General features: G+C 39.2%; 1 protein-coding gene across 5 annotated transcripts; it reads left to right on the top strand.

Moving 5' to 3' along the window:
- The first annotated feature begins 7 nt into the window (after positions 1-7).
- Positions 8-24,009, top strand: LOC586862 (peptidyl-prolyl cis-trans isomerase FKBP15-3). 5 transcript variants are annotated; one of them, XM_030976281.1, is made up of 9 exons: positions 14,342-14,445; positions 16,378-16,536; positions 17,082-17,167; positions 18,151-18,240; positions 18,845-18,961; positions 19,396-19,476; positions 20,688-20,817; positions 21,485-21,533; positions 22,738-24,009. In XM_030976281.1, exons 2-9 carry the CDS (start codon positions 16,407-16,409, stop codon positions 22,814-22,816), a joined length of 762 nt encoding a protein of 253 aa, XP_030832141.1. In that variant the 5' UTR covers positions 14,342-14,445; positions 16,378-16,406; the 3' UTR covers positions 22,817-24,009. The 5 variants fall into 5 exon arrangements, with proteins under 5 accessions (XP_030832136.1, XP_030832141.1, XP_030832140.1 ...); XM_030976280.1 differs by having other exon boundaries at positions 18,842-18,961; XM_030976279.1 differs by having other exon boundaries at positions 18,151-18,246.
- The last annotated feature ends 858 nt before the right edge of the window (positions 24,010-24,867 follow it).

Raw genomic sequence — 24,867 nt, 5'->3', positions numbered from 1 at the left:
TGACACTTCTACGTGGCAAATGAATGGGCAAGACAATATCAGCAAAAAAAGGTCACTGCATGCATGTACCGTACAGTATACGCACCATCGCATCGCATCGCGAGGGCTCGCCTGCTGTTTGGTTTGGCCACAACTACCCGCGCTCACGCGCGATCAGTTCTGGTACCCATTTAAATCCCCGAGGAAGCCCACGTGCGCAAGTAACTCCTGTCAACCACACGACTCTGTATGCCACTAGTGAATTGTCAGCTAATTTTATCGGGAAACTGACCGCATCAACTATTGCAAAGATGTTTTGGGGTAAGTAGAAACATTCCCCTGGTTTTAAATCAATGTTTCCTTTCTAAAAATCTAAAAGTAAAGTTGTAGAGATATCTACATATGATCCTTGAGACAATGTGGTAATTTCATGGTTCTTTGTTTATTAACACTCAACTGAACTCCAATCATTTCCATACACCGGAATGTACAAAGTAGCAATAGTAGTAGTAGTTTAGTAGGTAAAACAAAGTTTTCCTTCCTTGAATCCGTGCCCACATCATCATATCTGTAGTTTCCATGTGACAAGCCTAGCTACGTTTGTACAACAATTCCAGTCAATCTACGATATCCTCAAAACAAAAACTAAATTTGGCTTCTTATATCTTGATCCTTACATTCCTCCCCCCAGTTGCAGCTAGAGGATGCAACGATTAACACCTATTTAACCAAAACTTAATTGTCCACCACTGATGTAAATTAACAAAATATCAACTGTTATCTACATGTACATGTATTATCAAATGTTTACAACCATTTTCTACATATTGTCTCATAACCTAGGTAAAATTAAATTCAAACACTTTCTATTTATATAATACCTAACTGTTTCCAAAACAAATCATAATCACAATAAGATGTAACACTTATATCTCTATACTCTGTCAATTTCTACTATCTAAATGCACAGAATACACTAAATTCTGCAAAATCAAGCTTTATCCCTGGATTACTATAAACATTCCTGTATCAACTCAACAAAAGCATCCAATACAAAATAATCATGAATCAATGATAACTTTAAATCAAAATATTTTCAATGTTTACTCATAGCTGTCAAACTTTTGTCAAAATATAATACCTATGGTAATTAAATTATCAAAAACACAATTTTCGTTATAATTGCCTTTCAAAAAATAACTCTGGAAATAGACCAGTAATATGAAATCCAAACACAAGAATTGTTCTTCCAAAACAAGAATAATTAGTGGCTGTATTTACTACCTTTAACATTTTTCCTTTTGTTTTTACTTAAACATAAAACAATTTCTGAACACCTTCAATTGAACTGAACTGATGTACATGTACATCAACATAAAGGAACATCGAAATAACGTAGATGCACATGTACTTTCAGACAATAGAGAAAAGGAAATATTTAGCATTGTGCATAATACCATCTTCATACATGTAATACTTATACTTCCGCTTGAACATTAACCTTGTTCTTTCTATTTGCATATATCAATCTATCCGAAGTTTACCTGCATGACTGAAGTCACATTGTGGATTGACGACTAAGCACATGCAAATATCCTTGCCATTTGCACATAAACTAAATAACATTCCTTACTTCACTTAAACATGTTAATCCTCAATTTAAATATAACACAATCTGAACTTCCTTATAATGCTCTACACTGCAGAGTGCAGCCACATATATTTAAATCTTTTCATTCATGTTAATGTTCTGAACATCTAATAAAATGAAATTTCTAACTTTCTATGTCAACAAATACACTGTTTTCATAACACTTTCTCCCTTTAACCCTATTTGAGTTCTCTCTTTCTGGTATGTTTTATATTAACAAAATGTATCTGATTTTAACTCTGAGGCTAATTCAATCATTACTTTGAACAAATTTTAACAAAATATTCTCTTTTAATTATTTGTGTACATGTATGTTCAATCATCCTCAATTTAAACATCCCAATTGTGATAACACAAAGAAATATTGAAACTCAACAAACTTACATAATGTACATATATGAATATAAAACATCAAATTTCAAAACAAACATTTCAGTCATGAATAGCATTTCACAGAGTTCAACTTAAACAGTTTGAAAGTTCACTAGTTCGTTCCAGGTCATGTTCATATCCTTTATCGTTCTTGCAAAGCATAAACAATATTCGGTGCTGACTTATCATAATTAAATGTCTTAAATTGACATCCTTTCATGGAAGCGTCCTCTCTTGAAATCGCGTAAAACTTTGCTCTCTTGCAATTCGCGTGTTGACAAAATCATCCTGTGTAAATTCGCGACTTGACATATGTTGATCCAATGCAAATTCGCGATAAAACATATGTTAATCCAATACAAATTCGTGATTAAACATGTGTTGATCCAATGCAAATTCGCGATTAAACATGTGTTGATCCAATGCAAATTCGCGATTAAAGATGTGTTGGTCCAATGCAAATTCGCGATTAAACATGTGTTGATCCAATGCAAATTCGCGATTAAAGATGTGTTGGTCCAATGCAAATTCGCGATTAAACATGTGTTGATCCAATGCAAATTCGCGATTAAACATGTTTTGATCCTGTATTGGCTCATTATCACAAATGATTACCAATTACTAGCCAAAGGGCTATTAATAATTTACTTTTCACTTTAACACAAACACAAAATTTCACTGGCGCTCTGAATTCCACTTGTTCGCTTGATCCAAACACAAATTGCTTCATTTGCTTGATATCCTCCTCCAATAATGATTCAAAGCACATCCATTTAAAGGCACTTTCACATATTATACATATAGATCCTTTCATAAATTTGAGACAAACTCCATTCAAATTTCCTGCTCCAGTAGAATACACAACTTGGTTACTGGTCTTACTAGCGATGTTGTTGCAGTTTTCACTTTCGCTCTGCGGACGAACCCCTTGTTGTCTGGCATAACCTCTTGCACTCGGGCCATGGACCAGGAACATCTGTGCGCTGTTTCGTCTATGACGAGTACAATGTCCCCCACCTGAAGGTTACGACTTGGCTGCAGCCACTTTTGTCGGCGTTGTAGAGAAGGCAGGTACTCTCGCACCCACCTCTTCCAGAATAGGTCTGCCAAGTACTGCATCTGTTTCCACCGCTTCTTTGCGTAGATGTCCTTGTCGTCGAAGATCCCTGGAGGTAGCGTCGTTGAACCCTTCATAGTCAGCAAGCTGTTTGGTGAGATTACATCCAGATCATTTGGGTTGTCTGAACATCGGGTAAGAGGCCTACTATTTATGACGGCCTCCACTTCACACATGAATGTATGGAGCTGCTCCTCATTCTGGTAGGACTTTAGATACTGCTCTCTCATGACTGCACACAGTATCTTTCTGACTGTTCTAATTTGGCGTTCCCATACTCCCCCCTGATGGGAAGCAGCAGGAGGATTGAAATGCCATTTCATGCCATGGTTTGCATGAAAGTTGATCAGCTGGTCTTGATTCAGCTCCTTTAATGCCTGCTTCAGTTCCCTTTCAGCTCCTACTAAATTTGTACCATTATCCGAGAACATCTCTTTCATAGGTCCTCGGCGGCTGATGAAGCGACGAATAGCCTCAATACAGGAGCTTGTGTCTAGACTCGATGCAACTTCAATGTGCACCCCTCTGCAGGACAGGCATGTGAAGATTACGCCATATCTTTTCCTTATGCTTCTTCCACACTTTATTTCAAAAGGACCAAAATAGTCCATGCCAACTCTGGTGAACGCCGGCTCGTCGCTCTGAACTCGACTTCTTGGAAGTTCTGCCATTTTCTGATGACCAGCCTTTCCTTGGTTCTTTCTGCAAATGATGCATTTCCTTGCTATGTTTCGTGCTAAAACTCCAGCTCCTACCACCCAGAATTTCTGTCGTAATTCAGCTACCATGTGATTTTGTCCCTGATGACCAACTCTCCTATGGATGTATTGCATTAAAAGAGTGGTTACATGGTGCTTCTTTGGTAGGATGTATTGATGTTTAGCACTGCTTGGAATCTGGGCATTCTGCAATCTTCCACCTACTTGAAGTAACCCATTGCTCAATTCTGGATCAAGGTTACTAAGGGTAGAGCGTTTTGGTACTCCTTTCTCTTCTCCGTGACCAGCCAGTCGTTTCATTTCCTCTGGGAATGATTCAAGTTGCAATTGTTTAACAATTGCGACTTCGGCATCTTCAATGTCCTTATTTGTCAGGCTGAACATTTCACTGGAATTGCCATCTATTCCTTTCCCCTTTCCTTGTAGCATTTTCTTGAACTTCAATATCCAGGCAACTCCTCGTTTCAGCTTATCCCAATCAGAATAGTGCGACAGGAGTGCACTTATTGGATCCTCCTTGTTTATCATTGTGGCATGAATGTGAGTCTCATCCAAATCTCCTGACATAGTATCATCAGCTTTCTCCATTCTTGCTGGAGCTTTCACACCCTCAGATGGCCATATTTCTTCAGACTGCTTTAGGAATTCTGGGCCTTCAAACCATTCCTTCTTCTTGGTTAGCTCACTGGCATCCAATCCCCTGGATGCATGATCTGCCGGGTTTAACTTGGTAGGAATGTACTTCCACTGATTTGTCTCTGATCCATCTCGGATGATACTCAGTCTGTTTGTCACAAATACTGGATATCTGGCAGTTTCGTTGGCAATGTATTTCAGAACTGTTTGACTGTCCGTCCAAAATACTGTCTCATCCAACTCCATATTCATTTCCCTCTTGATCATACTGTCTTGCTTTACTGCGAGTGTTGCAGCAGTTAACTCCATCTTAACAATAGTGTGAGGCTTCAGTGGGGCAACCCTGGCTTTGGCTGTCAAAAATGCCACATGAACCTCTTCATTCTCATCTGTCTGTCTCAAGTAGGTCACAACACCATAGCCATCCATGCTAGCATCGGCAAAGTGGTGCAGCTGTCTGTTTGTCACTATACCAAAGTTCTTTGGTTTTAGACATCTTTCAGTCTTCACCTTGTCAAGATTTTGTAGCTCATTCATCCAATGTTCCCATTCCATTTTCTGCTTTTCAGGGATTGACTGGTCCCAGTCCAATTTAGCTTGGCACAATTCTTGCAGAATTATCTTAGCCTTCAGAACGAATGGTGCTGCTAGCCCGAAGGGATCATAGACTGAGCTCATTACTGATAGGATGTTTCGGCGAGTAGCCTTTCTTGACATTTCTTTCAATTTGAAGCCTAACTGGTCATTTTCTGGATCCCATCTCACACCAAGAGCTCGTTCAGTTGGAAGAACTTCCCTTTGTAAGTCCAAATCCTTCAATTCAACGGCATGTTCCTCCTTTGGAATGGAATCCAAGACCTCTCGTCTGTTGCTTGACCATTTGGTTAACTTGAAGCCTCCCTTGGACAACACTTGTCTTAATGATTCAGCTAGATCAATGCCTTCTTGGGGTGTTGATACTGACTTCAGAAAATCATCAACGTAAAAGTCTTTCTGTATGGCATCTAGGACTTCTTCCTTTGCACAACCTTCATTGTCCGTTGCTGTTCTTTTCAGGGCATAATTCGAACAACTGGGAGAAGATGTAGCCCCAAAAAGATGGACTAGCATTCTGTAGGCTACTGGCTCTTTGGTGATATCCCCCTCAGGCCACCACAAGTAACGCAGCATGTCGCATTGGTCTGGTGTAACTTTCACCTGATAGAACATAGACTGTATATCTGCCATTATAGCCACTTTCTCTTTCCTCCACCTGAGGAGAACACCAAGCAATCTGTTGGTTAGATCTGGTCCTTGTAGGAGTTCCTGATTAAGAGACTTTCCTTTGTAGCTGATAGGACAATTGAAGACTACTCTAATCTTTCCTGGCTTTTGGGGATGATACACCCCATGGTGAGGGATATACCATACCTTCCCATCATGTCTGTCCAAGTCTGCTTCTGGAACCTTCTCTGCATAGCCTTGCTTTTCCAGATCATTCATGAATGTGGTGTACTGTTCATGGATTTCCTTGTTCTTTGATAACTTCTGTCCTTGTCTTTCCAGAAATCTTTCAGCTTGGTCCTTGTTGTTAGGCATAGCCACATCTCTCTGCTTTAAGGGCAGATCCATCTGATAATGATTGTCTTTCTTAGTGATAGATTTCTCCATTATGTCCAAGAAAGTCTTGTCGTCAACTGACAGGCCCTCTCTGTGATCACTTAGTCTCTCTGTAAATTCCATATTGCAGAAGTCTTTGAATTTCCGTTCTAACTCCTCTTGTCTAGGAATGATGGAAACTTCTTCCTGTTTACAAAAACAGACTTTGTGAATATCTGCTTGCTCTTGAGCTTGTATACCATACACGAGCCAACCTAGCCTTGAGCGGATAGCATATGGTTCTTCGATGTCACCAGCTTTAATTTCTAGAGGCATCGATGCTGACGGAACGTTGGCTCCAATCATGAGAGTTACCCTTGAAATAGAGTTGCGGTTACTTATTTCGGGCAATTCTATGTCCTTCAAATGTTTCCATCGTTTCAGATCCTTTTGAGTTGGAGCATCTGAAACTGTCACTGGTATACCATCTTTGACATAGATGGGCGGAAGATTGATGAATTCCTTCTCCTTTACTCCTGCGATCTGCAGCTCATCTACAGTGACTTCTGTATCTATCACTTCTTCAAGATTCAATGTCTTGACTATTAGCTTGGTTTTCCTGGTTCTTGCATGCAACCTTTGGGTAAGTTCTGTGTCACAGAAGACTGTTCCACATCCATTATCTATGAATGCATAAGTTGATATGCATCTGTCATTTCCTTTGTGCTTCACGATGACTGGAACTATCGTCATGCACGTCGATGTCTGGGGTTTTCCTCCAACACTTTTCTTCACATTGGTAGACCCTGAAGAGATCCTTCCAGCTTCACTTTGCACATCGGTAGATGTTGAAGCATCATTGGTGGTTTTCCTTGTATTTCCTTCTCCGTCTTTCATCCACCTGGGATCATGCATTAAAGTGTGGTGCATCCTGTCGCAGACATCACACTTGATCTTACTCTTGCATTCCCTTTTCAGATGTTTTGGTTTCAGGCATCGGAAGCAGAGGCCTTTCCTTTTACATTGCTCTGATCTTTCTTCAACTGTCAAGGCTTCAAATTTTCGGCACTCGTCAATAACATGCCTTGAGTTGGTGCCACAGAAAGTACATGTACAACTTGGTTCCCTCTTGTCCTTCTGCTCCCTATCCTGTTGTGTAGCTGTACCAAATGCCTTTGTGCTTCTTGATTTTTGTAGTTTTTCTTTCTCATCTTTATTGTAGGAAGCATTTTTCTCAGTCCTCTGATATCCCAATCCCTGTACCATGGGATCGTTAATGTTTCTTTCAGTCTGTATGACGAACTGTGCAAGGTCGTCCAGGGTGGGATTCCTATTGGCAATATCACGAGTCAGACCTACTCGTGAGATCCACTTCTGTTGGAGATACAAGGGTAGTTTGCTTGCCAGAACTCTCAGAAAACTTGCACTATCCATGCCTCCTAAGTCCCCTGCTGCTCTAACATGTGAGCAATTATTGAGGTATATTGCGAATTTTCGCAATCCTTGCCTATCTCCTGATCGTATCTGCTCCCAGGCAATTGCCCTTTCCTTGTATGCATTTATTATGTTACTCTGCTTTCCATAGTCTCTGTGTAGCATGGACTTGGCAGTCTCATATGCCCTCTTACTTGGTTGTATGTGGGGGCATTCTCGAATAAGCTCATGCGCTTCTCCTCGTGTGTATTTTAGTAGAAGCTCTAGTCTTCTGAAAGGTTCATCAGTTCTCTTTTCAACCACATATTCAAAATTCCTTATAAAGGTCAGGTAATCAAGTGGATCCCCATTGAACGGCTCGAGATCTGGCGATGGTAGACTGTTTTCTGCAGTGAATCTAATCATCTCCCTAAGCATCTGTTTGGTGGCTCCTTCTTCATTGCTCACAGGTTCCTTGCGAAAGGCTTGTTCTTGTTCTTGTCTACGACCACCGACAAAATCACCTCTAACTCGTTCTTGTCCACGATCACGGAAAGAGTCACCTCTAACTTGATCTCCTTCTTGTCCACGATCACGGAAAGAGTCACCTCTAACTTGATCTCGTTCTTGTCCATGATCACCGACAAAATCATCTCTAACTCGTTCTCGTTCTTGTCCACGATCACCGACAAAATCATCTCTAACTCGTTCTCGTTCTTGTCCACGATCACGGAAAGAATCACCTTCCACTTTCCATTTCTGTAGCTCTTCCTCTGAGTCTTGTTGTAGAAGCTTCAATTCTGCTTGCAAGAGAATAGCAGTCCTTTGTCTTTCAATCTCCGCTTCTTCATCCTTCAAAAGCTGACTCTTTCTCAAATTCTCAGCCTTTTCTTTTGCAATTCGTATTTCTTGTTCGGCTTGTTCCATTTCATGTTGTTTTTGAAGTGTTCTCAGTTTCTTCTCAAGTTCACTCGTTTGATGTAAGGCTATCAACTTTGCTTTAAGTTGTCTTTCCTTCTTTCTCTCTCTTTCTCTCCTCTTTGCAGTACTGGCAGAAGAGGCCGATGATCCACATAATGACAATGTGGATTCTGAGTCATCTTGATCTTCTTTCCCATTCTCTAGATCTCTTTCTCTAGTAAAGCTCCTTGTTGCACCACTCTCCTTATCATCAACATGATCAATATCATTGCCACTGGCATTGCTCAGTTCCTTATCTTTCACGACATGATCGATATCATTGCCATTGGCATTGCTCAGTTCCTTATCTTTCCCACCTGGGGATTTGGGAGTAGTATTCCCATCCAGCATAATTGCAATTTACTTGATAAACATTCCTTTCAAATCAGCAGTAACGTGTAGAGCTATAGAGTCTAGCCGATTTCACTTCAAAGTTTCATTTCATTCAGCCGATTTCACTTCTGAGTTTCATTTCATTGAATTACTCACTGTGTCACGTCACGTCAGACTTTAGTACTTGTGCGGTGTTCGCGAGTATCACGCCCGGGGGCTTTGCCGTGTCGAATTCCTTCATCCATGCAGTATCCGTTGAAGAATCGACTTTGTTTTACTAATGTAGAGATATCTACATATGATCCTTGAGACAATGTGGTAATTTCATGGTTCTTTGTTTATTAACACTCAACTGAACTCCAATCATTTCCATACACCGGAATGTACAAAGTAGCAATAGTAGTAGTAGTTTAGTAGGTAAAACAAAGTTTTCCTTCCTTGAATCCGTGCCCACATCATCATATCTGTAGTTTCCATGTGACAAGCCTAGCTACGTTTGTACAACAATTCCAGTCAATCTACGATATCCTCAAAACAAAAACTAAATTTGGCTTCTTATATCTTGATCCTTACAAAAGTCATAGCCAGACTTAGAATTAAATCATGACATGATGACATGGTCATGAAAGTCTGCCGCAGTGTGAGTGTTAGTGACTGTTAGTGTTACTGTTACTGTGCTGTGTTAGTCACAGAATTGCAGAAAGAGTCACAGAGCAATGTCAATGTCCAATGAAAACGACAAATGTCAATAGTAAGAATAATGTATTTAATATGTCCATTGTAGTAATGTTAATGTAAAGTTGTGACCAAACGTCTGTGTGTATTCCTTATCGAATGCTGTCTTTCAATGCGATGGCCTTCTCATGAAATAATCCACCCCTCATCTAGTGTATTCGTTGCATTGACATTGTGAGCACACACACCCTACACTGGTAAATGGACATGGAAAGCACATTACGGTAAGAACTAAAGGGTAGCATTGCCGTAGACGATGAACCGCAGGAATGGCACTAAACGTAGTCCCTCTCCCCCATCAATTGGCAAAAAAGAAAAAAAAAAAACCTGAAGAAAGAGGGAAAGGAAGGAAGCTTGTAAATAACCTGTGTGACATTTAACGTAACCCACTACTAATTATTACCCACTACCTCCAACCAACTACCTTGGCTTGGTATTTTTTCGCATTGTCTGTGTGTGAGACGTGCAAATGATTCAACTCCGGAGGGTGGGGAACTTTGGGTTGACCTTTACTTACCTAGTTACCAAATTTGTTTGTGTCCACTTTCCCCCCTTTTTTCACGTGTGCAGGCTTGACGATAGAGCCAGGGAAGCACTATTCCCAGACTGTGGATCAGTCGTTTCATGTGTCGATGGCAGCTCTTGAAAGCAGAGAAAAGTCAGGTTAGTAATCAACAAGTATCATTACCATCACTATCACTACTGCTGTCATCACCATTGTAATCATCATCACCATCATCTCTTTCAGCATCATCATCATCATCACCACAACTATCAATCATCAATCATCATCATCATCATCATCATCATCATCATCATCATCATCATCATCATCAATCATCAATCATCATCATCATCATCATCATCATCATCATCATCATCATCATCACCACCACAACCATCAAGGCATCAATCATCAGTCATCATCATCATCATCATAATCATCACCAGAACCATCAATCATCAATCATCATCATCATCATCATCATCATCATCATCACCACACCATCAATCATCAATCATCAATCATCATCATCATCATCATCATCATCATCATCATCATCATCATCATCATCACCAGAACCATTAATCATCAATCATCATCATCATCATCATCATCATCATCATCATCATCACCATCATCATCATCATCATCATCATCATCATCATCATCATCATCATCATCATCATCATCATCATCATCATCATCATCATCATCATCAATCATCATCATCATCATCATCATCATCAGCACCACAACCATCAATCATCAATCATCATCATCATCATCATCATCATCATCATCATCATCACCACAACCATCAATCATCAATCATCATCATCATCATCATCATCATCATCATCACCACAACCATCAATCATCAATCATCATCATCATCATCATCATCATCATCATCATCATCACCACAACCATCAATCATCAATCATCATCATCATCATCATCATCATCATCATCATCATCATCATCATCATCATCACCACAACCATCAATCATCATCATCATCATCATCATCATCATCATCATCATCATCATCATCATCAGCACCACAACCATCAATCATCATCATCACTTTTACCATTGTAATCATCATCACTTTCATCACCATCATCCCCATCATCCCATCATCTTCATCCTCTTCATCCTCAGCACCATCACCATCAATCATCATCTTCTTCATCACCTTTATCATCACCGTGATGAAGATCATCATCATCATCATCATTTTCAATCACCATAATTATTTACATCTTCTCAATATGATCTCCAAGTTCAAATCATCTTCATCACCACCACTTCATCATCAATTTTTGATTATCATCATGCGTAATCATAATCATCGTCATCATTAGTATCATTACCATCATCATTACCAATACCATCTTCACCATCTTCATCATCACCATATTGGAAACTGTCTAATCTAAGATAATTACAAACTAACCACTTAATTGAAAGGAATGTGAAATATGACTCTAGAAAATATGATGGGCTAGACGAAACATAGCACTCTTCATTAAATACAAAAGTATGAATTCATTCATGAAACTCTTTCTTTGTCTATGTAACTAACAATGTGTCATGTACAGACAACTGAATTATTCATACCCCTTGTAAATGTTATGATTTTGTTGTGTGTGTTTTCGTAACTCAAGAATGGAAGGTGGACTGCTGGAATTAGGACCTTATTTGTTGAATACTTTTTGACGTAAGCTTTGATAATGTCACATTCTCAAGAAACATAAATCGGGACAAGTCAACTTTTCACATACTGAAAAAATTAGAAAACTTGGTAAGGGTATGTTGATATAATGTTACATCATTACAGGTACGACACAACTGTTGGTACGCCATGAGAAAGCAGAGTTTCTCCTTTGCACTCTACAGTATGGTGATGATATTCCATATCCTTGCCTTCAACAAACTCTCGAACTCAACCTGTCAGAGGGGTCAGAAATCAGCTTTTATTCAGAGGGCAAAGGTGAGTGTAAAGGCTTGTTCTCCTCGTTACGAGAAATGCCATTTCATTTAAAGCCCCACTGCACTACTTATAGCTACTTGTGCCCTCTATATAGCAAATAATGCCTAAGCGGTACTTGTCGGTCCCCCATGGTCCCCTTTGTGTTAACTGAGAGCTGATTTGATGAGATAACCACCTATCAGTGACTATGCAGGGAGGTTTAATCCCTCCTGGCCAAACTAATGCAGATAGGCTTTAAAAGAGAGACTAAATTATATCTGTTATCTGAGCAATAGGTTGTCATCATTTTACCAGTTTGAATATTATTTTCATGTTCAATACCGTACCTCAAATCCCTTTTTTATACCTAATGTTACAACTTGTCCTTCCTTTTATTCTAAGGCTAAATGTTGTGTGATGGAATGTGAGAAGGAAAGGAAACAAAAACCAACATTATCATTTAATTGGAAGGGTTTAAAGTTGTCTAAATTTTCATTGACATGTTGGTGTAAAAATACAATGATCAGTATAACATCTTTTTAACATGTGAATACCTGTATGGTGTAAAACTTTCCATGGAGTGCAAAGTTAATTTGTCTTTTATAATGGTTGGTGTTATCAAGGCACGATTCATCTGACGGGGTACCTAGTGACCGATGAGCCCCTTCTGGAGGAGGATCCTGAACTTGTTGCCGAGGCCAACAGTCTTCTGGTTGGGTCTGATGAGGAAGAGGACTTCGACAGCGAGGAGGAGGATGATGATGGTGAGGAAGATGATGAAGAGTATTCCGATTCGGACATGGAAAGCACTTCCTCACAAGGTAAAGTAGTTGTTCCCTTTCTTGTGTGCGTAGCAAATCGGTTTTAGCACAGGCACTCCAAATACATTTTTCAATCTGCTGTGTTTCCAGCAGAAGAATGTGAACAGATATTTGTCAAATTTCAGAAATGCCTAGTTTTGTTTGCTGAAGTAATGATATCTCTGCTCACAATTTGGCTGATGTACAGATGGGTTGCAAAGATGGAGTGGAAGAGGGGAGATCCTGGGCCTTTGGTCAGGTACTAATCCTGATTACTTTAAGAGTCCCTCAGAGAGGACATAAAGCTGTCGGTCCCCCCAGTTGCTTACAATCATGCACATGCTTTCTTAGCAGTCAGATTCACACAAACTATCAAACCATTTAATCAAAGTCCAAAGAACTTTCAGAACACTTGTCTGCATGACTGAAGCAGGACCAATTTGCTTTTTCTCTGACATTTCTGCTTTCAATTGTAGAGGAGCAAGTCAAAGGTCTTTCTTTGTTTGCTTCATTTGCTTGCTGTGACATACATTACCTCAAGAAGCTGGAGAAAAAAACAATGTAAGAGCTAGGTTGCCTCCACTTTTATCATGCATGAAATTAATTTTATTGATAATTTTCTCTCATATTTTTGTCAGATGCTTCATGTAACTGGCAGCAGCTGATCAATGAGTTTGACGGGGAGGATGATGACGACAGCGAAGAGGAAGAATGGACTCCTGAATCAGGTGAGAGGTCAAAGGTCAAACTATCACAGAATGATGTGAGAGGTCAAAGGTCAAACTATCACAGAATGATGTGACAGACACATTAAACCATGCACTTGTTTAATAGGAAAGAAGTCTGTGGCAGAAGACTGTTTAGCCCTTTTCGTGGTTCACTCTGTATGTCCCCATGGCTGTTGTCTTTTTAGATGAAATTTTAGCACGTCATGTGATTGATTGTGTTAATGCATTTCTTGCACTCAACCCACAATATCATCTGTTGAGTATGTTTTCTTTGCATGCAGCACTAAATGGGGATAAATATCTGAATGATAAACAGAAATTAAACTTGAATTTTTAATTTTCCATCTTGAGGAAGGAAACATTCAAGTTCCATCTTCAGTGAAAGGAATAGGCATTTTGTTCAGAGTACTATATTCTAAATTAACCCTTTTGTACAATCTTGACATCTTTGAGTGGACTCTTCGAAAAACACTGTTTTTTCTTGACTTGTTCCTCCTTTTCTTGTTTCAAATATAACTACAGTAAATGCATTAATAATCAAAACAATGATAGTATAATAGATTTTGTGAAGTGCACATATTTGCATAGATTTGGCACCAAGGTGCACAAAACTATCAAGAACTTACAAGAGAATGCCAAAGTTAATAAAAATTAGCAAAATGACAATAATGGCAATACAATAATCTGATACATTGTCACTGTTATCATCATTGCGCCGCTGTAGGTTTGAGTGTCCACGAGGGAGAGTATTAATGTTTTTTGTGTGGAAGATCTAGCCTTTGCAGGATCAACATATCTTACAACTTGAAATCATTGAACCCATATTTTCTCTCAAACCAGCAAAGAAAAGTGCCAAGAAAGCAGGGCAAGAGAAGAAAAGGAAATCTCAAGATGATTCTATTTCAGATGATTTGAGTCTGTCGGCTTACAAGAAGAAAGAAAAGGTAAGTGGGCAGCCCGTACATATCCAGCATTGATCCGGGTCAACTTGGCACCAAGGTCAACTAACTTGTCCTTGGTGGAAATTGTGGTCAAGTTATCCGAGAGAGCTGACTTGATCCCAAATGCCTGCATCAGTTTTTGCATCGATTTCGTCTTTTTGACAACTCAAATTCAAAATTATTTGATGTGTTATGTAAAACAGTTACTAAAAGGGTAATGTTGAAAATCAAAAGTGGTTAATTTGGTGAAAATCATGAAAATTATAGCTATTTTATATTGGTTCGGTATGAAAGGAACATTTCCACTCGAGAAACCCTATTGCCTTGCGAGGCCAAGTTGCACCTAGTCTCCAGTAAGACTGAACGCTCCGGCATATACACTGACACTCTCTTGTATTTAACATGTTGAGTTGGCAAAGGCCAAGTCTTCTTTTGGTGAAAAATAGAAAGCAGGACATTGCACAAACAAGCTTCTTTTTTTTGGGGGGGGGGGGGAACTGCACCCATCTAATGAGGGTTGCATGCTTGATCTTGTAATTGAAAAACAAGTCAGAAATCTTGGATCCAGTGGGATTTGAACCTGCCATCTACTGCTTGCCGGCAGTCACTCAACAAGCTATATGTGGCGGTAGATGGCAGGTTCAACAACTCCTCTCTCACTCTACAAGCAGTAGATGGCAGGTTCAAATCCATGATTTTTTTCTGACTTGTTTTTTCCATTACAAAATGAGGCATGCGATCTTTATTTACTAGGTGCAAGCCCCCCCCCCCCCCCCCCCCTCCAAAAAATTCTTTACAAATTGAATTTACTCTCAAGAAGCCTGCATTCAAAGTAAATGTTAAATACCACACGTAACTGGGCACAGAGCTGACTGTCGATAGGAAGTAGTGATGGAAGAAACACTTAAGTGTTGGAGATGAGTTGAGCGAGACTAGTACTTTTGGTGTCACTTTGATTCCTGTCAATGCACCATCATAGTGTCAATTGTTGTTTATGCAGGCATTTTATTTCAGGTTAATTTTCATCATAGATTGATTTTAAAAGCATAGAGAATTACATCATGCATTTTAGAGTGCTGTGAAGGAAACCTACTTGTGCTGAAGTATTTTTATGCCTCCGTTACGAAGTAGCCGGAGGCATTATGTTTTCGGTTGTCCGTCCGTCCGTACGTCCGTACGTACGTCCGTCCGTACGTCCCGTTCTCGTGATAGCGTTATCTGAAGAACCGATTGATGGATTCCTGGCAAACTTTGGTCATGTATGTATCTTGCAGAGCCGATGAACTGATTAGATTTTGGGGTCACGAGGTCAAAGGTCAAAGGTCACAGGGCTCATTAGGTATGCAAAAACAGCTCGTGATCGCGTTATCTCAAGAACCGATAGATGGATTCCTGCCAAACATTGGTCATGTATGTATCTTGCAGAGCCAATGAACTGAATAGATTTTGGGGTCACGAGGTCAAAGGTCAAAGGTCACAGGGCTCATTATGTATGCAAAAACAGCTCGTGATCGCGTTATCTCAAGAACCAATTGATGGATTCCTGCCAAACTTAGGTCATGTATGTTACTTGCAGAGCCGATGAACTGAGTAGATTCTTGGGTCATGAGGTCAAAGGTCAAATGTCATGGGCTTATTATGTATGCAAAAATAGCTTGTGAACGCATTCTCATTAGAACTGACAGATGGATTACTATTTAACTCAGGACATCTTGCAGAGCCAATGAACTGAGTACATTTTAGGGTCATGAGGTCAAAGATCAAAGGGTCATATATGTATATGAGAAATTGCTTTTTGGTTTGTAAACTTGCTCTATGACGGAGGCATCATTTTCGACTGCGTGCAGTCGAAGTTCCATCTAGTTTATTAACTTTTAACCCTCTTTATTTGTTTATTAAAATCATTGATTCTCATGATTCCTTGTCTTTTAACAGCGGCTGTACAAGCAGAAACATTATCAAAAATGGAAATAGCTACAGATGAGGGCGGTGAGGAAGAGGAGGATGGAGACTTCAATCCAGTCGAAGAGAATGACAGCGATGACGACGAGGAAGATGAAGAGGAGTATGAGGAAGATGAAGAAGAAGTTGAAGGTTAGAGCACAACAAAAATGTTGATTGATGTCGCTCAGAGGCACTGGCTTGTGTACCGTAAATCTCTGTATATATGACACACTTTTTTCTGCCGGAAAAATTCAAAAGTCGTGGGTGCGTCTTATACACAGGTACAGGATATTTTGAGTCCTTAAAATGCTACTTTTTAGTGGTTTTCGAAAATCTCTGTGTCTCAACATGAATTATATTATGCGAATAAAGAATAGGATCTACTGAAGTTAAACTACATTTCTAATCTGAAGGGAAGAGGGTTTTTCTTTTTTTTTCAGTTTCGATAGATTATGACTCTCCACATGGGCAGTCCAAATTTCTGTTTGGACTTGGAGGAAAATTTCTCTGTAATCTTTAGTTTTAAAAACAGCATTGCTACTATTATTTGTGACAAGTTCACAAGCACTTCAAATGCATCTCGTAATAAATTAAAGTCCTTCCCTGCATGGCTTGGGTTTCCGAACGGGCTTACCGAACGCCGATATATGACGCGATCTGATCTTTCTTGTTTGTGTGTGTATTTATTTATGCAGAGGAGAAGCCCAAATCCTCTCCAAAGAAGAAAGCTCAGACTCCTAAAGGCAAAGCTGAGAAGTCACCTGCCGCCAGCCCTCAAAAGGTAACTGTAGTGTTGTCTTTGTGGTTGTACATTAACCCACCTGGTTATGGAATGCCAGGGTTTCCAACTGTCCTGCAAACCAACCAAAAACATAGAAAATGAATTGTGTTCTTCCAGTCAGGGAAGAGTCAGGAAATGTAATAAAATCCTTAAAATTGTGGGAAAATCTGGGGAATTTAGAAAGAAGATTTAGTTCTGGAGAGATGTGAAAAATAATTTGTGAGTGTTATCATTGTTTATTATGCAAGTGTGGAAGAACATCAGAGAAAAAACGTTCCCTGAAAAGCATGGCTCTTCAAATGCCTTCATATTCTAAATATGACAAGTAACAGCTTAAACTGAGGCCCACATTTTTATGCCACATGTTTGTGTAGTCCCACATACATCTTTCTTTGTGCAGTGCTCATTACTTGACCAAGACTGGGCCAAATTTCTATATCATTTTGAGTTTCTAGAACCTTGCAGTACACACCAATACATATATGCTAAATGATCAATTTTTCTCTGATCGATTCCATGCCGTTTCTTTCACAATGCAATCGCATGACCAGAACTCAACTTTATCTTTAATTCTTAACTTTATTTTTTCCTCAACACACTAAATGATTATCATTATGCTTGAAACTTCCATTAGGAATTATAAGATAAATAAGATAAAAACCATGCTTATAAAGCGCTTACCACCAAAGTTTTGCATAATGTTACTTCTTTCATTATTTCCAAGTAATTTTAAAAAATACTTAAGGGTCCATATTCATTCTAAAGAAAAACTGATTTCCCTTTTATTGTTCCAACTATTCCCAACACATCACTAATACATGTTTCTTTTGAATCCTTCTTATATATATATATATATGTACACACATGTTGATTGTATTTTTATTTTTTTAAACCGAAAATGGAAATAAACTTGAATTGAATTGAATTAAAGTATTGTAGGTTATGACACAGGGTGAATATGATTTGTATATTTGCTTTGTTAGGTTATCAAGAAGACAGAGGATGCCGATTCAGAAGCTCAGGAAAAGACAGAATCTCCTCTCAAGAAGAAAAAGAAGAAGAAGAAGCAGCAGGTAAAGGTAAAAGCTTGCCGAGAACATATTTTATTGGGTTCAGAGAAGAAGAAAAAATGAAGTATAGTGGTTTATCTGATAGGAAACATTGTTAACCCAACAGCAGTACAGTGACTACTTTTAGTGATGTTTTTGCTCATCTATTGAGCTAGAAGGGTAGGAACTACACTTTCATGAACAGAAAAAGCAAAAATCAATTTTAAAAAAATAGTATATTTCCATTGTTAAAACTTATCATTACACCGCGTAAGATATAAAATCATTGTTGCTTTACAAATTGGCAATTTTTGAATTTTCTTTCACATTGGTTCATTTGATAAACATTTTGTTTTCCTTCAAACTATAAAGGAGTGGAAAATATGTATAAAGGCGAAATGATATGTTGTCACTATAACTACGACAAATTTGACCCCTGTTGACCCATAATTTGGAGGGGTGGGGAAATTAGGTTTTTGCTTTTGTGCAACATTTAAAGGGAAATATTTGTTATTCCTTTATATTTGTATTTTACATTCATTCAGCTTTCTATTGATGTAAAGCTGTATTTTCATTGGATAAGGTATTTAATTTGCTCTCCCCCTTTTTTTCTTCCTGTATGCAGCAGGATGAGGAAACCAAAGAAGGAGAGCTGCCTTTGAAGAATCTCAAAACAAATAACAAAGAGAATATTGTTCAACAAAAGGAAAAACCTGCGAAGAAGGCACAAACTCCAGCCAAACCAGTGAGTATTGGTCAGATGTTGTTTGCAATGTAGTTCTGCTGTAAGCAAAATCTCCTAAATAATCATCTTTTATCCAAATGTACCATTTGAGGATGAGGCCATGTTTGTTTAGGTTTCAGTAAGATTCAACTAAGATTTTATCATAAAAATCATTTTTTCTGAATCTAGTATGCACCAATAGATTATTCATTGTCGCATAGTAATTTCATTATATATTAAAAAATGTACATTTAGAGCATCACTCATATAATTTTTGTGTAAGTTGTTTTCAGTCTATTCTCGAATGATATAAACCAATGTCTTAGAGTGTAGAACATGAAAGAATTAAAACTGTTTCACTAAGTAGAAGTTAGGTTTACATTGACTTGTGTCGGTACTGAATTTGTTGAACAAGCTGTGCAAATATTTGTTTCTTTCCCTTATTTTTTTTACAGAAAAAAATAAAATTACAAACAGGAACAACGATTGAAGATCTAAAAGTTGGAGAGGGCAAGTTGGCCAAGCCAGGCAAAAAGGTATTATTGTATGTCAACTCTGTGTAAATAGGTATTAGTTTATACAACTCATGCCTCAATCCTAATCCAATGATTGGTCAAACAAGGTCATGTGTGACTCATTTACTGAGACTATCACATGTTTTTTCATGAAAAAGTATGTTATAGTTTCCAGTACACGATACTCAGCATTGCATGTAGAGGGTAATGTACTTATACTGTGTGTGGGTTATTACATGCGCGGCACTGGGCGTTGATGCGTGTAGAAGTAAGTGCGCTTATTTCTGTGTGTTCATTAAAGTTTGCCTTTTAGATTGGGAGTTTATTTGTCAGCGATAATGACACATAATATATTAATAAATGTATGTATGACGATATCGCGATAATTCAAATTTTATTATTTTGCTTGTATGTTTTTTTTTCTTCATTTTTTCTTTTTTTCTTTTTTGCATTGAGAACTACCACTAGTACTTTCAGAGATTCACTTTCAAATGGGTATGGAGGGGCTTTATGGATTACACAGCGATTGGGACCAACCGGAGGATAATTGAATATGGTTATCACAGATGATAAGGCCATTAAAAAAATATACATGTTTAGCATCTCTGCTTGCTTTCTTTTTGGGGGCCGCCTCCTATTTGTTGTTGTTGTTGTTGTTGTTGAAAGTTTTAATTTTTTTTGGGGGGGGGGGGGGAAGAAAAAAAAATTAAAAGAAAAAAAACATGAAAAACACTGCTAGAATGGATCTATTTCTGATTTAAAAAATAAAAAAAATGTCAGTGGCCATCTTGAAAAAAAAGGGCCGCCTCCTTCCTATTTTTCAAAAAGGCAGGAGGCTAAACACTGTTTCTTATTTGGCCGAATACTGATGTGGTATGATTAACATCCGGGTGGTATACTGAAAAATATGTTCCATGTCATCGAAAGTATATTATCCTTTAAAAAAAAAATTCAAATTGGGACAAGTCATTGGTTATTGTCTGCGCAAATGGCTGGCTGCCTACATGTACGTTAAGAGATAGACATTTGTGCAAACACCAATGGTAAAAGCGTCTTCTTTGAAATTTCAAAGCAACATACTTTTCACTAGCATAGGAGGTAAAGTAATTTATGGCACGAGCTTGGTAATAGAAAAGTTGTACAAGAATGCTGTGGCATAGGAAAAGGAAAGACTAATAACTAATAGAAGTTTTGACCTAAAATTCTACTGTTTCAACATGTTTTGTTTAAAGGTGTTCATGTACTATCGCGGAGTACTAGCTAACAACCAGAAGGAGTTTGATTCTCAGTTGTCAGGGAAACCATTCATGTTCGGTCTCGGCAAGGGAGAAGTTATCCAAGGATGGGATGCTGGTATTATAGGTAAGATTTGTTCTCAAAATGATTGTTCGTGAGATAGGTGTAGTTGTACTAAATGAGAAAAATAGTTCGTGAGCTTTCTCTTCACTTATATGTTGGTAAGAAGAATATAATATAAGAAATGTCTGCTGAAAAGGACTGCGTTTGAAATACCCTCGTATCAAAATATGACAAATATCAGCCAACTAATTTGGACCCAACTCTCATGCCACGTGTGTGTAGTCCCATATACCCATTTCTGTGTGCATTACCTGTGATATTTCTTCATATTTTGATGATTTTTCCAAAAACTTTGTAGTATCCACCAATCTTATGCATGACTTGATCTTTAAGAGCTAGGATGCCAGTGCCATAGTTAAACTCCATCTGTAAATTACATTTGTCAACATCCTCTCAGATTTTGATATTGATTCAAGTCTTTCCTATTGTCCAAGTGTAATTCAATAAAGATTTTATTTGGTATGTTTGATATAAATTGATTTGTGTACCGGTAAATATCTATAATCATAAATTGGTTGTAATATCATAAAACATGTAAGAAAATTTAAAGTGTGTCTTGCAATGTTCAAAACACTACTTTAATGTATGTAAGCCGACTTACTTTAAATGTTTGGTATGAAGTACCAGTTTTGATGAATTTTTCCCCCTTGTTTTTTATTTCCTTTTTTAGGAATGAAAGTAGGAGGCAAGCGCAGGTTAACTGTTCCACCATCACAAGGGTAAGTCTGCAATATTTTAGATTCCTCTTAGTCTGTAAGGCACCCTGAAATTCTAGTATAATATATATAATATATAGTATGATTTATATACAGTCAACTTGATTTAGTGATCACTTGTCTACAAAGACCACCTGTCTACAAGGACCACATTTTTTCCCACTTGATAATGGTTTCTCATTGAAACATGTACTAAAGGAACCCGTCTACAAAGACCACTTTTTGTGTTTCCCTTGGGTGGTCGCTGTAGACAGGTTTGACTGTATACATGTCAGCCTTGTCAACCCCTCTTCCTCAATACATCTCCTCAATCTTTCAGTAGTAGAGAACATGATCTGCACCAGCTCTTTCCCTTATCATTCCAAAATCTCGAAAACAGGCTGGCTTCAAATCCTTTCAATCAGTTACTTCATGCCTATGAAAACAAACTCCCTGCATTTCTAAGAATTGCAGGGAGCTTGTTCTCTTGACTTCTTTAAAAAAACCATTTGAAAAATTCCTCTACAAATCTTCTTAAAGGTAATACAAAGTTTTGGGAAATTTGAAAATTGGGTGGATAGTGATCTTTACAATTTTGATATATTTGGATGCCCCTGTGGATGTATTATAAGCACTAAAAATATTAGCCCCTAAAACACTTCTGTTTTCAAGAAAAATTGAATATAAAAATTTACCGGTGCTCCCGGTAAATTTTGATAAATTTCAAATAGCGCCTATGGCCGTACAATGGTAGCTGCGACCATGAAATTCTCAGAATATGTAGTTGTGATGTATAATTTCCAAACAGGAATAGATAATCGGTCGAATTTAGTCAATAAACATTGTTTCATAGCTAAATTAATATCTTGACCTTGAGAGGGAGCTATACAACACAGAGAGTTTATTATTTATAATTTCATAACTTTAGACTTGATTTCAACCGCGACAACGATCAATGAATATTGTAGGAACGCATATGCTTCCAATATGTTAATTTAAACCAAATTCATGACCCCATACCAAAACTTTGTAATACCTTTAAGGGACAGCTCCTTGTATCCTCTGGAAAAGGTGCTATTTAAATCCAGTTAATATCATATTATCTATGAGATAGTAAGAAATAGATCATAAAGTCTATATTTTCCTATTCTAGCCCCTGAATCCACAACACTGATATAGATTCAACTACGGTACTTAAAATGATTGTTTGGTTTGTGAATTTTCACAGGTATGGATCACAGAGAACGGGCCCCATCCCTCCAAACAGCACCCTGATCTTTGATGTGGAGCTGAAGTCGGTCAGATAACTTGGAGAGATTTCCATACAAGCAGGACAAGTTGGATATAGTAGGCCATTTGCCTAACAAGTGGGGCAAGTCCTAAAGGTAGCACAACTTGCTGACAATCAGGACATGTGAGATAATTTGGACAACTTGCCCAACTGGCAGGACAAGTCAGCTAACTTAGACAACTTTCCCGAGGTGCAGGACAAGTGAGATAATTTGAGAACTTTCCCTACAAGAGGGACAAGTTTGGCAGTGTGGAGGGTTCGCCATACAAATGAGACAAGGCAGATTATGCGTGAGAGGTGGACTAGTCTGAAAGTAGACACATTCCTGAGTTTTTGATGGAGCTTGTTGCGATGACATTGGGCATCGCGAAGTGGAGTCTTGATATGCGCAACCATACCTTGCCAGAGTTGGGCTTCCATTTTAGGGAGGTGTTGCGGCAGATTGGACGAAAGCCTGTGTGTCAGGGTTGTACTCTTGGAGGAGAAAATATTTATATAGATGTATCCAAGAGTTACCAACTTTAAGTAACAGATATTTTTCATCAAACTATCAATTTTCTAGCAGATTTCCATTAAAAATATATGCTGTTGAATCCTCAGTAATCATGAATGTTTCAAACTTTTTTACTCTGTGTGTTTGCAAGTGTAAATCCATGAAGTTCATGAAACCTCAGTTTTGTAATTTTGCATATATATGTTTAGATAGTCAAGTGGGTCTGTCAACCAAATGAACACCTGAATTTCACTTATCCCAATTTATAAAAGTTACTGTTTAGCATTAAAGGGATTGGGTATCTTTGTCTCAGATTCTGAAACAAAATCCTGGATTTAGCTCTTGCTGCAATGATAATTATAAACCTTTAGGTCGGTCAGGAACCCAATGACTTTTACAAGCCGATCGCCTGTCTGATTATCAAGATATTTATGATTGGAAATCGAAATTTCAAAAACCATTTTTATAAGACTACAGTCTATTGGGGAAAATGAGTACTGGTATGGAAAAACCTGTCACTTGATTTTATTTTTTGAGGCACTTCATGATCATTTTGAAGCGCATTTTTTAGGGCTTCAATATAACACCTCATCACAGACACTGATAATACGTAGGGCCATGCATCTCAGATTTAACATTGTTAAACGATGCATTTAAATATTATACAAGTATCGCATGCTCCTGCATTCAATATAATCACATAATGAATCAACAAATTCTGAAGCTGCAGGCTGAGGTTGAAATGTAAGGCACAAGGGAGATTCAGAGTCCAAGAGGGAACGCGAGCATTCGAGTGTGGGGAGTCGGGGTGAAATGCAAAATAACATGGCCGAGAGGGTGTCGGAGGGGTGTATTACCTCCTTCTTACTTTGTTTTATGCTGCAGCCCATCGTTCTCTCTATTTGTCTTCTCTCCCTCCCCACTCCCTCTCCCCCCCCCCACTCCCCCACTCCCTCTCCCCCCCACTCCCTCTCCCTCCACTCCCTCTCCCCCACTCCCTCTCCCCCCACTCCCTCTCCCCCACTCCCTCTCCCCCCACTCCCTCTCCCCCACTCCCTCTCCCCCCACTCCCTCTCCCCCACTCCCTCTCCCCCCACTCCCTCTCCCCCACTCCCTCTCCCCCACTCCCTCTCCCCCCCACTCCCTCTCCCTCCACTCCCTCTCCCCCACTCCCTCTCCCCCCACTCCCTCTCCCCCCACTCCCTCTCCCCCACTCCCTCTCCCCCCACTCCCTCTCCCCCCCACTCCCTCTCCCTCCACTCCCTCTCCCCCACTCCCTCTCCCCCCACTCCCTCTCCCCCCCACTCCCTCTCCCCCCACTCCCTCTCCCCCACTCCCTCTCCCCCACTCCCTCTCCCCCCCTCCCTCTCCCCCACTCCCTCTCCCCCCACTCCCTCTCCCTCCACTCCCTCTCCCCCACTCCCTCTCCCCCCACTCCCTCTCCCCCCACTCCCTCTCCCCCACTCCCTCTCCCCCCACTCCCTCTCCCCCACTCCCTCTCCCCCCACTCCCTCTCCCTCTCCCCCCACTCCCTCTCCCCCACTCCCTCTCCCCCCCACTCCCTCTCCCCCCAC

Source organism: Strongylocentrotus purpuratus, unplaced genomic scaffold, assembly GCF_000002235.5.
Source record: "Strongylocentrotus purpuratus isolate Spur 01 unplaced genomic scaffold, Spur_5.0 spur5_scaffold_9, whole genome shotgun sequence".
Classification (NCBI taxonomy): Eukaryota; Metazoa; Echinodermata; class Echinoidea; order Camarodonta; family Strongylocentrotidae; genus Strongylocentrotus; species Strongylocentrotus purpuratus.
This window is presented reverse-complemented; position numbering and strand designations above follow the sequence as displayed.